Here is a 15,101-nt window from a genome sequence, read left to right on the forward strand (position 1 = left end):
CTGAAGTGCCAACTCTTCAATGCACTCCATCATGGTTTCTGTTCCCATTCTCCACGAAAATGATTCGTAATAAAAGTCGCCAATTTCATTTTTTTAATTCTTTTTTTAAGGTTTATTTATTTTAGAGGGAAGGGAGAGAGAGAGAAAGTGGAGGGAGGGTAAAGGGATTGGGAGGGAGAGACTCCCAAGCAGACTCCGTTGCTGAGCATGGAGCCTGACACAGGGCTTGATGTCATGACCTGAGATCATGACCTGAGCCAAAATCAAGAGTCAGACGCTTAACTGACTGAGCCACCCAGGTGCCCCTCATTTTTTCAATTCTAACGTGTTTTTTAGCTTTCACCTTTTGTCCTTTCATCAAAATTTGACACTTGAGTTCTCTCCCCTGATCCTGAACTTTCTTCCTTGGCTTCCATGACAGCATATTTTCCAGGTTTTGCTCCACCCTCAGTCTGTTCCTTCTCAGTTACCTTCAACTGCTCTGTCTAGCCATTCAATGTCGTAGTTGTATATGGCTCAATTTTAGACTAGCTGTGAGCTAGTCACAGCATCAGAGAGACAGAGAAACATCAGTGAGATGATCCAGCCAGGATTCTTTGCTTTCCTTAACTGTAATTATGAGCAGCAAATCCTAGATTTTTCCCTGTATCCCTACTCCTGAATGTATGCCAAGTACTTATGAATTTGTTTCTCTAGCCTATTCTTTGCTTTCAGCTTCAGACCCATTTTTCCAACGACATTCTCAAAGGTACTTCATATTCAACAAGTTCAAAACTAAACTCAATTATGGCTATTTTCATGCTTTCATTTTATCTTAGGGACGCGGTTTTAAAAAAAAAACATTTTTTTTTCTCCTCAAGAAAGGTAGAAAGGAGATGACAAGAAAAGGACTATTACTCTTTTTCTTAAATCTGGTCCTTCCCTCCCGCATATCAATATTTCAGGTGATCCTTAAATCTTTTTATCAGCTCCTTAAGCGTTTATCAAGAAACTGACCACCTCATACCCCTCCACACTTCCTCCTGTTCTAGCCACTGTTGTCTCTTGCTGGGTTATTGTAATAGTCTCCTATTGCTCTTTCTGCTTCTGCCTTTGCTCCCTACAGCCTATAATATACCAGTATCTAGAAAGATCCTTTTAAAATATAGGTTGTGCAATGTTATTCACCTTTTTAAAATCCTCTGTCTCACTCAGAGCGGAAGCCAGTCTCCACACAATGCCTGTAAGACCCTGTATGATTTGGCCTCCTGCTACTGGTTTCCTCTTCTCTTGCTTCTCCCTTTATTACTCCACTCTTGCCCCTCTCCTCTCCTGTGCCTTGAAGACGCTAAGGATGCTCCTATCTCCCAAGGATATACCTGCCTCTGGGCTTTTGCACTTCCTTTGCCCTCCATCTGGAACTCTCTGTTCCTAGATAACTGATTGCTCACTCCCTCACCTCCTGCAAGTCTCTGCTCAAATATCACCCTGTCGATGAGGTCTTCCCTGAGCACTCATTTTAAAAAAGCCTCTCTCAATACCTGACACCCTCATCCCTAATTCTCTCCTTTATTTATATCCCTTATTAACATCTACTATATAGTACTTGTTTGTTCACTGTCTTTTCCTAACTGGAATTCAATACATTGGGAATTTTTATATGTTTTGTTTTTTGCTATATCCCAGTAACTGAAATAGAACCTGGCATCGAATTGGTGCTCAATAGATATTTACTGAATGAAAAAGTGTAGAATGGAGCTCAGAGTCCAGTGAAAAGGCTGGTCAATGAACATTAGCATCACTAAGGGCTGTAATGGGAATATCAGAGTGCACAGAGTAAGTACCCCCACAATGAGTAGGGAGTTTTAGGAGGAGGGTCAGAAAAGGAGTTCTCAAGAGAAGATACACCTAACCTGAATCTTAAGGAATAAATATTAAATGCCCTTCAGAGTTTTCCCTGTGCCCTGATGAAAAGATCAGTGACCACAAGAGTGGCGATTATGCATGTCAGCACTTCATGGTAGAGAAGATCTAGGGGAGTAATATAGGCTCTAGAAACCTGACCTGAAGCTTTCACGAAGTGTCTTCTCTCAGGCTTGTAGGCATCATTGCTTAGCATCTTTCCAACACAGGAAAGAAATTCTGGAAGAGCCTAATGATTTCTAAAATTCCAAGGATAATGTCAGAAAAAGTAAAAAATTCTAGAATCCTTTGATGATATGTGGGGATGGGCCAGAATGTGAAAGAGAAGAATGAGGACTTTGCTTTCTATTAGTGATTGCTCAGGTTTTTCAGGACAAATATGCCCTTAGACCTACCAAAGTAGTGATTCTCTACAAAGAAATATCCCCATCTGACCTACACTTTCAGAAGCTCCTAGAATTTTCTAGAATTCAGATGTTTGAAAGCATTGAGAATTATGAACAAGAAAAGAGTAGCGTTTTTCTAGACTGTCACAGGTGAGCATTCTGAACACTTATTGCTGGGGTAAAGCAAGAGAAATATGGGCCATATTCAAGAACAGGCCAAATATATCTTTAAGGAAAATGATCAAGTATTTCATTAAAGATGAAAGCATCATCTTTCAAGCACAGATGAACCACCAAGTAGGGAAGAGTAAACTGAAAGGGGGTCTCTTCAAATGTAATCTGAATATTTCTTCTTTCAACTCTGCTAGTTTACATTTTGAAAATTGTTAAGAAGGTTTTGCAGGCATGTGTGGACACACAAATACCCCTGACTAAATATGGTCTTCTTCCACTTGGGACGGTGAATGGACAGAGCCCAGAATATGGGATGGCAAAAGGAAGTTAGCCCCAGAAAAGATGTACCATGTCTATGACACCCTCCTTCTTCCCTTCCCATTGTTACCAATTTTAAGTATAGTTCTTATACATTGCCTCCATTTTCCTACTACACATTTGTCAATTCTTATGCCTCATTTCTATTACTAAAGCTCCATAGAAGCCAGAGGCTTAAAAGACCAACAGTGAGAAACTAAATGACAAATCTAGTAGCTTTGTTCTTCTGGAATTGTTCATTTTCCTTTCTCTACCAGCTATATGCCAGTATCTCCCAAGGCTCGACCCTTAGTTCCTTTCTATTTTCTAATGATATCACCACTATTCTAATTTAGGGCTTCAAACATGCCATTCCCCTGCATGAAATACTCTGGCCCCAGATATTAATATGGCTGTCTCTTGTATGTCATTCAGATCTGAGCTCAACTGCCAGATCCAACCACCCAATCTAAGAAACATTGCCTTGCCATACTGATCAATATTTATTAAATAATTCTATTACATTTCATCAAATACCTTATCACTGTCTAAAGTCATTTTGTTAATTCCTCTTTTCCTTTGTTAATCATCTCTCTCCTTCCACTAGAATTCAGGGGTTCTATCTTTCTGGTTAATTGATATAGCCTCAGAAGTTAGCACAGTGCCTGGCACATAAGAAGCACTTGATTATTATGTGTTGAATAAATGAATGAAACTTTTCTACCCCAGTGGTTTAAACTACCATCTCTATGTAAATAATCTAAGAAATTTAGTTCAGCCCTCTTTTCAATTGATATTTCTAGCTGTTTTTTATATCCCTCCAGTTAGACAACCTGACAAGACCTCTAATTAAACATGATAAAACCACCCGCTTTCCCAAATTTGCCCTCCTCCTGACTTTACCCATCACCCAGGCTCAACATCTTTCCTCATTCTTTGTCCATGCAAAGAATTCAATTAATCATAATTTTCCCGCCTGTTTATCTTTTCTTCTCTTTTTCTGTGGTCACTTAGTTTAGATTCTAAACGATCTAGTTTAGAATCTCCTTACTTAATTTATTATAATAGGTATCTAACTAAACTTCCTGGGCCATAATTAATTTACTTCACTTGTTGAATGCTACTTATTCTTCAAAGCTCATACAAAAACACCTGTTGAATGAAATATTTCACGGTGTCCCTGACTGGAAATGTTCTCTTGACTCATCATGATTCTATTTGGTACTTCTCTCGTGACCTATCACAATTTCACCTTGGTTATACTTACTTCCATGTTACATAGCACTAAAGTAGTTGACAAGCTTTTTTGGATCAAAGTGTTTTTGTTTGTTTGCCTCCTTTGCATTTTGCTTTTTTATTTATTTATGTGAGGTGGGAAGAAAGGCTTTTATTGGTCTTTGTGTGCCTAGGAGAGTGTCCTATACATAGCGGACAAAACTATGTCTATGGTCCTTTATGTGTCCCTGGCTCCTACTCACCTGTTCTTGTTGCTGTTTGGCCAGCTCCATTTGCTGGCGCTGTTTCTCGATCTGAGATGCAGCCAGTTTCTTCTGCTCATCGTGGGCAGCCAGTAGCTGCTCTCGCAGACTGGTCAGCTGATTGATCATACCCATAAGCTGCCTCTCCTTCTCAGCTAGGCTTTCAGGAGTCCCTGAAGATAACGTGGCAATAAAATATACAAGAAAAGGGAAATGAGAAGAGTGATTATTCAATGACAACGATTCTGTTGTACAGAGAACTCTTCTAAACAGAAGGTCAACACACAAACATATGCTTACTTTCTTTCAGACTTTTTAACTCCACAGTGAAAACTGATGGCTATTCCCCCTTTACAAAATATCAGAATGAACAAATATTTTGATTGTTTTTTATGTATGGCAAGTAATAACCTATAGTTTTTAATTTTACAAGCAAATCAAAAAATGGCTGGGTGAGCATCTACTGTTTTAATGTTCTATGCTGGGATGTGACAAAAATAAAAAGAAGCCTAAAGCACAGCTCCTTGCCCTAAGTAGTTTTTTTATCAAATTAAAGAGGCAAGACAGAAACATGAACATTTAATAATCAAAATTATTAAGAGATCAAGTTATTATTATCAGTAATATGACTCTCCTTTTCTCAAAAAATAATCTTGAAGAATTAGAACCAAGGAGTTCTACATTAAAAAGAGGAAAAAAATCTATTAGCCAATCAAATTTTGAACAGTTTTCTCATATGTCACTCAGAGGCTTTCTTCAAAAATAGAATATAACTAGCAGGGAAAATATTCAAGATTGAGAATATATCTCAGGCCAATATGAAATAATGAAATATGGTTGAAAAAATAAGAGATCACATTATAGCCACCAAAGATTATAGTTAAATTCAAGACTTGGAGAAGAAGTCACAGCAGTCACTCACAATAAATAACACGCTCAGGATATTTAAAACACGCTATGAATCGTCTTTGTCAGGTTAAAATACTTATTTGATACACCAAAAATGTGAGCAGCTCACTGAAACAGGAACAATATCACTTTTAATTGTTCTTTTAAAATTCACCAGATAGACAAGACCCCTATGGTAAAGTAGTCACAGCAGGAGAGAGCATACTTTTTAATTACAATTTTCACTTTAATATAGACACTAAACACTATTCTAATAATGCATTTGCCACCTGTATATGTAATTAGATAGAAGGATCTGTTATAACTCAGTCACCCTTCCCCATCCCACTGTATTTCTCTCCTAACAATTTATGCTGAAAAAGCATGTGCTTTTTAGGAAGTAGCAGCCATAGCTAGTGGCTTATAATTTTCACAGGCCCATTTGGATTGGAAATAAAGTTTCTAATGTAATTTAGATAGGCCAGAGAATAAATATCTAGAAAAGAAATTATGAGTGAATAGAAGCCAAGAATCATGCATTATACTCTTTATTATGAATACCTAGCATTATTCGGGCAGTTGCCTAATAAATTATTGCTAACAATTTATTATACTTCAGATATTTGGATGCCATTGAACAGAAGAACACTTATTCTAAGAATAATTGTTGCAATTAGAATTCTAATTAATCTAAATATATACTGGGAAGTTTTTTAAAGAAAATTTCAAGTGATGGTACAATGTACATCTTCATACATCACTAGCAACAACATTTCTAAATACATACTAAGAAAGGTAATACAAATCAGGCCTTGTAATCCTCATTATCTTCAAGGAATAATTTCACTTATAAAAATCTAGCCGAGGGGCACCTAGGTGGCTCAGTCAGTTAAGCGTCCAACTCTTGATTTTGGCTTAGGTCATGATCTCAGGATCGTGAGACTGAGCCCTGCATCAGCCTTGCTGGGTGTGGAGCCTGCTTAAGATTCTCTCTCTCCCTCTCCCCTTGCTCCTCACCCCTCTTCTTCCCTCTCTAAAGCAAAAAAAAAAAAAACCAAACAAACAAAAAAACAAAAAACAAAACAAAAACCAAAAAACAAAAACCAAACAAAAAAAGTAGCCCACAAAAACTACAAGAAACGAAGATAAGTATTTAAAAATGTTTTAAATGAAATATTAGGAACAATCTCAATATCAAATGGGAATAATCAAATAATTACAGAACATCCAGATTGTAGAGTATTTTTTACCCATGAAAAAACTGTCTTTTAAGAATATTTAATGGCATGGGAACTTGTACATGATATAAAGTTAGGTGAAAAAACTGGGTAAAAATGAAACATTTCTGAAAAGGCAACCTACTGAATGGGAGAAAATTATATATCTGATAAAAGGTTAATATCCAAAATAAATAAAGAACTCAAACAACTCAATAGCAAGCAAAACAAAACAAAATGAAAAACAAAAAAGTAAATAAAATTCAATCCAATTAAAAAATGGGCAGAGAATATAAATATTTTTCCAAAGAAGACATACAGAAGGCCAGCAGGTGCATGAAGAGATTCTCAGCATCATTGATCATCAGGGAAATGCAATTCAAAACCACAATGAGATCTCACCTCGCACCTGACAGAATGGCTATTAACTAAAAAAGAGAAGAAATAACAAGCATTGGCAAGAATTTGGAAAAAAGGGGACTTTAGTGCACTGTTGGTGAGAATGTAAATTGGTGCAGCTATTATGGAAAATAGTATGAATGTTTCTCAAAAAATTAAAAATAGAACTATCATATGATCTAGAAATTCCACTTCTGGGTATTTATTCAAAGAAAACGAACACACTGACTTGAAAAGATATATGAACCCCTGTGTACAGCAGCATTTTTTACAATAGCCATGATATAAAAACAATCTATGTCCATTGATGGATGAATGGATAAAGAAGATGTAGTGTACACACACACACACACACTGGAATATTATACAGTGATTAAAAAAAAAAGAATAAAACCTTGCCATTTGTGACAATACAAATAGACCTTATGGGCATCATACTAAGTGAAGTAAGTCAGACAGACAAAGACAAACACCTTATGATCCCAATTATATGTGGTATCTGAAAAAAAAAAAAAGAAACAAACAAAAATCCAATCTCACAAATTCAGGAACAGATTGGTAGTTGTTAGAAGTAGGGATAAAGGATGGGTGAAATAGGTGAAAGGGGTCAAAAAGTACAAACTTCCAGTTATAAAATAAATAAGTCATGGGGATGTCATGTATAGCATGGTGACTATAGTTAATAATACTGTACTACTGCATATTTGACATTTGCTAAGAAAATAAATTTTTAAAAGTTCTCATCACAAGAAAAATATTCTGGAACTGTATGGTGATGGATGTTAATCAGACTTATTGTGATTACTTCACAATATACACAAATACTGAATCATTATGTTGTACCCCTGAAACTGATATAATATTGTATGTCAATTATACTTCAATTTAAAAAAAAGAAAGAAAACATTTGTATAAAAATCTCAATGTATGCACATATCTACATTTATAGAAAAAAAAGACTGGAAGAAAATTTATCTGTGCATTAACAGTGGCTGTTTTTATATTTTTAAAGAAAATTTTCTACAATTTTATTATTATTTACATACTTAGAAAAATATATTTCATGTATAATATGTGGAAATATAACTTAAAAGTTTAAGGTGACATTATCCATTTACATAACTGGTGTAATACCAATGTGTAAAGAAATATACTTGTTTGTTGATGAGTATAAGCAAATATCATTTTGGCATTCAGTATATGAAAGATTAACAAAATCCTTTTGTCTTCACTTATTTATATTTCAATGATTCTCAGATACACACTTTGTATATTTAAAACTCTATGAGTCTTACAATGAATACTGTCTCAGAGTCAATGAAATATTAAGGTTTATGCCAACCCTGAGTTTGTCCTCCAGCCCTAGTTACTTACTTATAGATGCAGAACAGATATCTCTCACTGTAGATCTCAGTTTTAAAATTCAACATGTATAAGGTGGGGCTCTGCATTTTTTTCATTTTTTAAAGCATTATCCCTCAATCAACATTCTAAGCTAGAAATATTAACATCATCCTCAATTCTCTTCTCAACTACCCATCCTCCTGTATGCATTATATCAACAAATCATGATAATTTTTTCTCAAAATAGCTTTGTTTAATTTTAATTAGTCAAATGTATTTCTGCAATATTATTATGTTCACATGAGTAAATAATCAGTAATTATAAAAGGGTATACAGTGAAAGATCTCCTCTGAATACTGTTGCTTCAGAGGTAACTACAATTATTATTATCATACTCTTGTAAACGCAGATTCAAGCACGTGTCAGAATATTTCTGTACTAGTTTACCAGAGCTGCTGTAACAAAGTACCACAGATTGGTTGACTTAAACAACAGAAATCTATATTTATTGGCTAGAAGTCCAAGACTAAGGTGTCAGCAGGTGGTTCCTCCTGAGGGCTATGAGGGAAGGAGCTGTTCCAGACCTTTCTCCTTGGCTTGTAGATAGATGGCCATCTCCTTTCTGTGTCTTCATGTCATCACTCTCTATACATGTCTAAATTACCTCTTCTTATAAACACAGCAGTCATATTGGATTAGGATCCACCCTAATGGCCTCATTTTAATTTAATTACCTCTATACAGACCTTATTTCCAAGTATAGTCATATTCTGAGATACTAGAAGTTAGAACTTGAACATATGAATTTTTGGAGGGGCACAATTCAACCCACAACAATTTCCTTTACACAGAGGATGCCATAACATAAATGTTGCTTTAGAGTATGTAGGGAGAACTCTTGTTCCAGCCTCCCTTCCTCATCTCCACTGACATTTTTCATCTTTTCATGAATTGTTGTAGCAATGCGGGGCCCGAACTCACAACCCTGAGATTAAGACCTGAGCTGAGATCAAGAGTTGGATGCTCAACACTGAGACACTCAGGCACCTGTGTAGTCTTTAATAGAACTTCCTGTCACTAATTTTTCTCTCTAGAAGTCTATCCTCAAACTGGTACCAAAATTATCCTAGAAAAACAAATCTACTCATGTAACTACTGTTTAAACACCTCCACTTGTTCCTCATTGTCTTTGGAATAATATGTCAATTCATTCTTAAGAATGAATAAGGTCCTTCTAGTTATGATCCAAACTTCTCACTTTCTTTGTTCATCCTAAATTCTAGCCAAAATGACTTTTCTACCATCCTCCACAAAGGACACCACCCTTCACAAGTGTCTTACCTTGACCATTCACTCTCTAAACATTCATTCTTCATGTTCCAGGTCATGTGTCTTGTTCTTTAAGAGTCTTATCCTGACTCTCACTGATAACAGTTGTTCCCTTCTTTTGGAACCCACATAGTAAATATCTTTATTATACTATTTAATCATTATATTATAAATCTTATTTTCACATTTGTTTCCTGAAGTCAGCAAAGATAGCTGTGACAGCAACAGTTGTAAATTACTACACTCATTACCTACTAGAAGACCAGCATATAGCAAATTATCTAAAATTTTAATGAGTAAGTCACTTCCCTTTAAACCACTCTCAGGTTTAGGAATGCCATATAGCCAAGAGAAATGGGGTGATGTATTATCTTACATGAGTTACACAGAGGGTCTGGTTTTGGCTTAAGAGAGTTGAGCCAAGAAACAAGCTTTTGCAAAAGAAATTTTCCCCACTTTTATAAAAGTACTAAATTAAGATGGAGTAAGCTGTATAGCTTCATCTCTAAATTATCATGGTCTTCATAATAATTATCTCCCAGTACATGGGAAGGGTCCAACAAGTGGTCTATGAACATTGGAGAAACTAAGAGTCAGAAAATATCCTATACTTTCAGAGAGAGAGAGAGAGAGAGAGAGAGAGATTTCTATGTGTCACGTGTGTGTGTGTGTGTGTGTGTAAACAACATCACTGGAAAATCCAGAGGCCTCCCAAACAAAAAGAGGAGCTACTATTTCTTTACTTGGATTTAGATTTTTAAGCATCATGCAAGTATAGAACACTACAGGGGCACAATCCTGTATCTGTGGCCTAGTTCAACCAGATTCACATAGCTAATGTTATGAGTTCATGTTTCTATGTGTCACTGTTAATAATTTATTTTCATGTTTCATTTCTTTGCACTCTTAAGTGTTTTTTTTTAAAGATTTTATTTATTTATTCGACAGAGATAGAGACAGCCAGCAAGAGAGGGGACACACGCAGGGGGAGAGGGAGAGGAAGAAGCAGGCTCATAGCAGAGGAGCCTGACGTGGGGCTCGATCCCATAACGCTGGGATCATGCCCTGAGCCGAAGGCAGACGCTTAACCGCTGTGCCACCCAGGCGCCCCTTAAATGTTTTAATCTATGCTAGTCCTGCTTCGATTCCCTTGGAATCTAATAACTATAGGCATGGTAATCATTTGAGTGATTGTTATAGTCCTATAGGTCCTAAAGAAGTACAGGTTAGAATATTCCTCAGTGTAATGTGACACAAGTCATGAAGGAAGGGAACCAGTTTCAGTCAACCCCCTCTCAGCAAGAGATATCACCATCCATATATTGTTGTATTTTTCATCTTCCTCATTTTCCATATCTAATTTGTTGGGAATTTTATCAACCTTAGAACATATAAATTAGCCCCTGAGTCTCTATTTCCAGTACAATCTCTTAATCCAAGCTATCATAATATCTTGCTTTCACTACTACAATTGTTTTCTAACCATTCTCCTGCTAGAAGCTATTCTCCAAGCAAAAGGTCAGAGTGATCCATTTAGAAAAGTAAATCAGATCATGTCACACACCTATATAAAATCATTCACAGCTTTACACTGCACATAGAATGAAATCTAAATCCTTACCCTAACAAAGCCCAGAATGATCTAGATCTTACCTTCTCTGGCATCATCTCTTCCATTTCTCTTTTGTAAAAATGCTTCAGTCACATGGCCTTCTTTGTCTTCCAATACCAATACATAAACTTCAATTGTGTTCAAGACCATTTTTTAAAGTTTCTCCCATATTAAGATCTTTGTGCTCCAACTATTTCCCATGGAAAAGTCTTGTCCTAGATCAAGATTTCTCAGTCTTGGCACTGCTGATATTTTGGACTACACAGTTCCTTTTCTGGGGACTGTGTTGTGTAGCATCTCTGGCTAAATGCTAGTAGCACTTCCCACCTAGTTATAACAACCAAAAATATTTCCAGACAATGCCATATTTCCCCTGGTAGAGAACCACTTCAAATGATGGACTTTTCTCTTTCATTCCTTTCGCATATACCCACAGAGTTTCTTCTATGTCCCTCAAATTATTCTAGATGTTGGGGATACCACAGTGTCTAAGCCAGACAAAAATGTCTCTGCTTCAGAGAGTTTACATTTAAATGGGAAAGATAATAAACTATCAGATCCAACCAGATAGTAATTTAAATGCCAACTCCTCAGACTGCCTCCCTTGAACAATGAAATTAAGGAAGCCACTGTCTCACTCATGGCCTCATCATTTAATTTTTATTCTGTTCACAGTAGTTAACACCATATGTTGTATTTTATTAACATAGTCATTTATTTATTGAATCTTCCATAGAATGTAAGTTTTATGACAGCAGAATACTAGTTTGTTTTGTTCAATGCTGAATTCCCAGCATCTACAGAGTAATGCCTAGCACAAGGTAGACATCCCATCACTACTTGTTAAATGAATAAAGTAAACTTCATAAGAACATAAAAAAGTCCTTGATTGACTGATAATGTACTATTATATGTAAAAGGAAAACCCTCATCAGGATTACTCATACTGAAAGTGTTTTGAACATATTTAAAATAATAATTAAAAAAAATCTGAGGAAGCTGACATTTCCCCAATACTGTTTTATTCCACTCAAATGAAATAGATATATGGCTTGAAATTAAATGATCAACATCAAAGTAAATTGTCAGGAGTTATTATCCAAATAAAGGAAATGTAAGAGTAAACTCATTCAAGAAGGAAAAAGGCCTAGAATTTTGACACTAAAAGTAAAGTGGGGATTATGTTTCTTCTTTCAAAAAACTTACCAGAAATTTAATTCTTTGTTACATAGCAATGGTCAATCTTTGCCAGGGTTTGTTTGTTTGTTTTCTCTTTAATAATTGGTGTTACTTAGACTATAAGTGTTATAATTTGGATAGGACTTTACTTGTTTTGATTTTTTAAATGGAAATATTGTTCTCAACTGGTACTCCACTTGAAGAATCTAAAAATCATTTGTTGTCCTGACTTTAAAAATTCTGCTAATGAGAGGCTCTGTAATACTGTAAGCTTTAAAAAAAAAGGCAGAAATCCATCTACTCTACTTGCTACCATTATATCTCCAGAACACAGCACATGGCAAGACAGAAATATTTGTTGAATGAACTAAAAATATAAGGAATAAAAACTAACTGAAGTTGGTCTGAATGTACAGCTAAAGCTTCTTTCAGTGGCATTCTTACTGAACAAGAGAGAAAAGGCAGACTCCCTCATCAAAGGTATTAGTGGCATCATCCAATTCATTCAAGGTGTATTTCTTAGGTTATCTAACTTATAAACATCTATGAATTGGTCTTTTTCATTAAGAACAAATTTAATCAAACTTGGATAAAATTTAGCTGCCTACCTCTACTGCTATATAAATACCCTGAGACGTTGGAATCGATTAAAATTATATGAGGAATACTATTATTTATTACATGACAGACTAAAATAATTGATATTCTATTATACACTGCCAATACTATACATACTCCTACCTTATAGATTTCTATAATCGTTTTGAAAAAACAGTGGCTTTTGTTGTTTTGCTTCAAGATCCTAAAAAGAGGCCTTTGGCTTGGAATTAAATGTATCTACTATAGGAAGCTTTCAGTTTTTTTTTTTTTTAAAGGTTTTATTTATATATTTGACAGAGATAGAGACAGCCAGTGAGAGAGGGAACACAAGCAGGGGGAGTGGGAGAGGAAGAAGCAGGCTCATAGTGGAAGAGCCTGATGTGGGGCTTGATCCCATAACACCCATAACACCGGGATCACGCCCTGAGCTGAAGGCAGAAGCTTAACCGCAGTGCCACCCAGGCGCCCCAGGAAGCTTTCAGTTTTATAGGCAACTGACATAAGAATGAAGTGGAACACTTCACAAGTAGCTATGATCTTTACCACTGTTACCCTATGATGGATGCTCTGCTTCTGAGATATTATAAAACAGATGTGTGTATTATAACTTTCATAATGAAAGCAAGGGTTGTTCTTGTTCCTTCTTTTTTTTTTAACTCTATACTATTTCTTTTTACAAATATTTACCTTTAATGGAAATTATAATTTTACAAACTCTTCCCAAGATTATTCCATTTACCTCCTTAGATACTGTATTTAAAATGTAAAAAAACAGTTGTCATTTTTTGTTTGTTTGTTTAAATCATGTCAACTTTGCCACATTTACAGACTTTAATTTGGTCAATAATAATCTTCTCAAAACACGGCATTTTTAAATTGTCATCCATTCATCAAGTACAAACTGGGTCCCAAACTTTGGGCCAAGAGTAAACTACATAGTATACAAGGGAAAGGTAAGTATGTAAATAAGCTAACAATACAAAACAGTGTGGGTGTGCTAAGGGACAGATCTAAGCATAAAATAGAATAGAATAGAATAGAATGAGTGCATCTCAGAGGGCACTGCATCCAGCTGTGTTGGGTCTGGAAATGTTTTCAAGTTTTAAAGGATTTTAGAGATCATCCATTCCAGCTTTACTGAAGAGAGACTGCCAAGCATCATGCAAAGAGTACAGGGTTTGAAGACAGGCGGGATTAGGTTCACATCTTGACTCTGTCACAACTAAAGTATGTGGTTTTGGATAATTAATCTCTCTCTCCTCTCTCTCTCTCTCTGTCTCCACTTCTTCCTATGTAAATCGGGAATAAAATGACTCTGTTACAATAATTTTGTAAGGAAAATGTTTACAAGGTGCCTGTACATAAATGGGCATGTAATCAATAGTCATCTGCAAGTGTTTTTAAATGAGCAGATGAGGCAATAAACCAAAAGAGTTGAACTGATTTCCGCAACTCCTTGGAAGAATCACGGCAACACGACATCAGGTTATTTTTTACTACACCTTGCTTCTCTAGCAAGAAAAATGGTTGTTTAAAAGAGGAGAGGGTTTTAGGTTAATTCCATCATCTAATAATCTGGATAGTGCAAGCTTTGGAGTCCATGTCTACAAGAAAAAAGAAATGGTTTTTAAATTATTTCAATTTTAGAATCTTCACATCCCTTGCACAAATGAATACTTATTAAATGAATGAATGTATTTTTAAATGAGAAAAAATGTTGAGGAAAGCATATTTTTATTTCAAATACAGATTCAGATTTGATATGTAAGAGTATCTGTTTAAAACATGCATTACTGGGGTGCCTGGGCGGCTCAGTTGGTTAAGCGTCTGACTCTTGATTTTGATTCAGGTCATGATCTCATGGGTCATGCGATGAGCCCTGCATTGGGCTCCGCTCAGTGGGGAGTTTGCTTGAAGATTATCTCCCTCTGCCAGTCTCCCTACTTGTTCTCTCTCTTTCTCAAAAAAAAAAAATAAATAAATAAATCTTAAAAAAATTTAAAAGTAATAAAACATGCATTATTAAGTACCTTCTTTGAAAGGTATATAAAACTTCTTTTTTTTATAATATTTTTTTATTATGCTATGTTAGTCACCATACAGTACATCCCTAGTTTTTGATGTAATGTTCCATGATTCATTACTTATGTTATAACACCCAGTGCTCCATGCAATATGTGCCCTCCTTAATACCCATCACTGGCCTATCCCAATCCCCCACCCCCTTCCCCTCTGAAGCTCTCAATTTGTTTCCCAGAGTCCATAGTCTCTCATGGTTCATTCCCCCTTCTGTTT

At 35.7% G+C, this 15,101-nt stretch overlaps 1 protein-coding gene across 18 annotated transcripts in view; it reads right to left on the minus strand.

The window, feature by feature from the left end:
- Positions 1-15,101, minus strand: part of SOX5 (SRY-box transcription factor 5) — a 960,947-nt gene that overhangs the window by 191,108 nt on the left and 754,738 nt on the right. For all 18 annotated transcript variants that reach the window (XM_034644599.1, XM_034644605.1, XM_034644606.1 and 15 more), the window contains one exon: positions 4,238-4,410. In XM_034644599.1, the coding sequence (XP_034500490.1) occupies positions 4,238-4,410 (173 nt within the window). The remainder of the gene's footprint in view (positions 1-4,237; positions 4,411-15,101) is intronic.

The sequence above is a fragment of the Ailuropoda melanoleuca genome, chromosome 16 (genome assembly GCF_002007445.2).
Source record: "Ailuropoda melanoleuca isolate Jingjing chromosome 16, ASM200744v2, whole genome shotgun sequence".
Classification (NCBI taxonomy): Eukaryota; Metazoa; Chordata; class Mammalia; order Carnivora; family Ursidae; genus Ailuropoda; species Ailuropoda melanoleuca.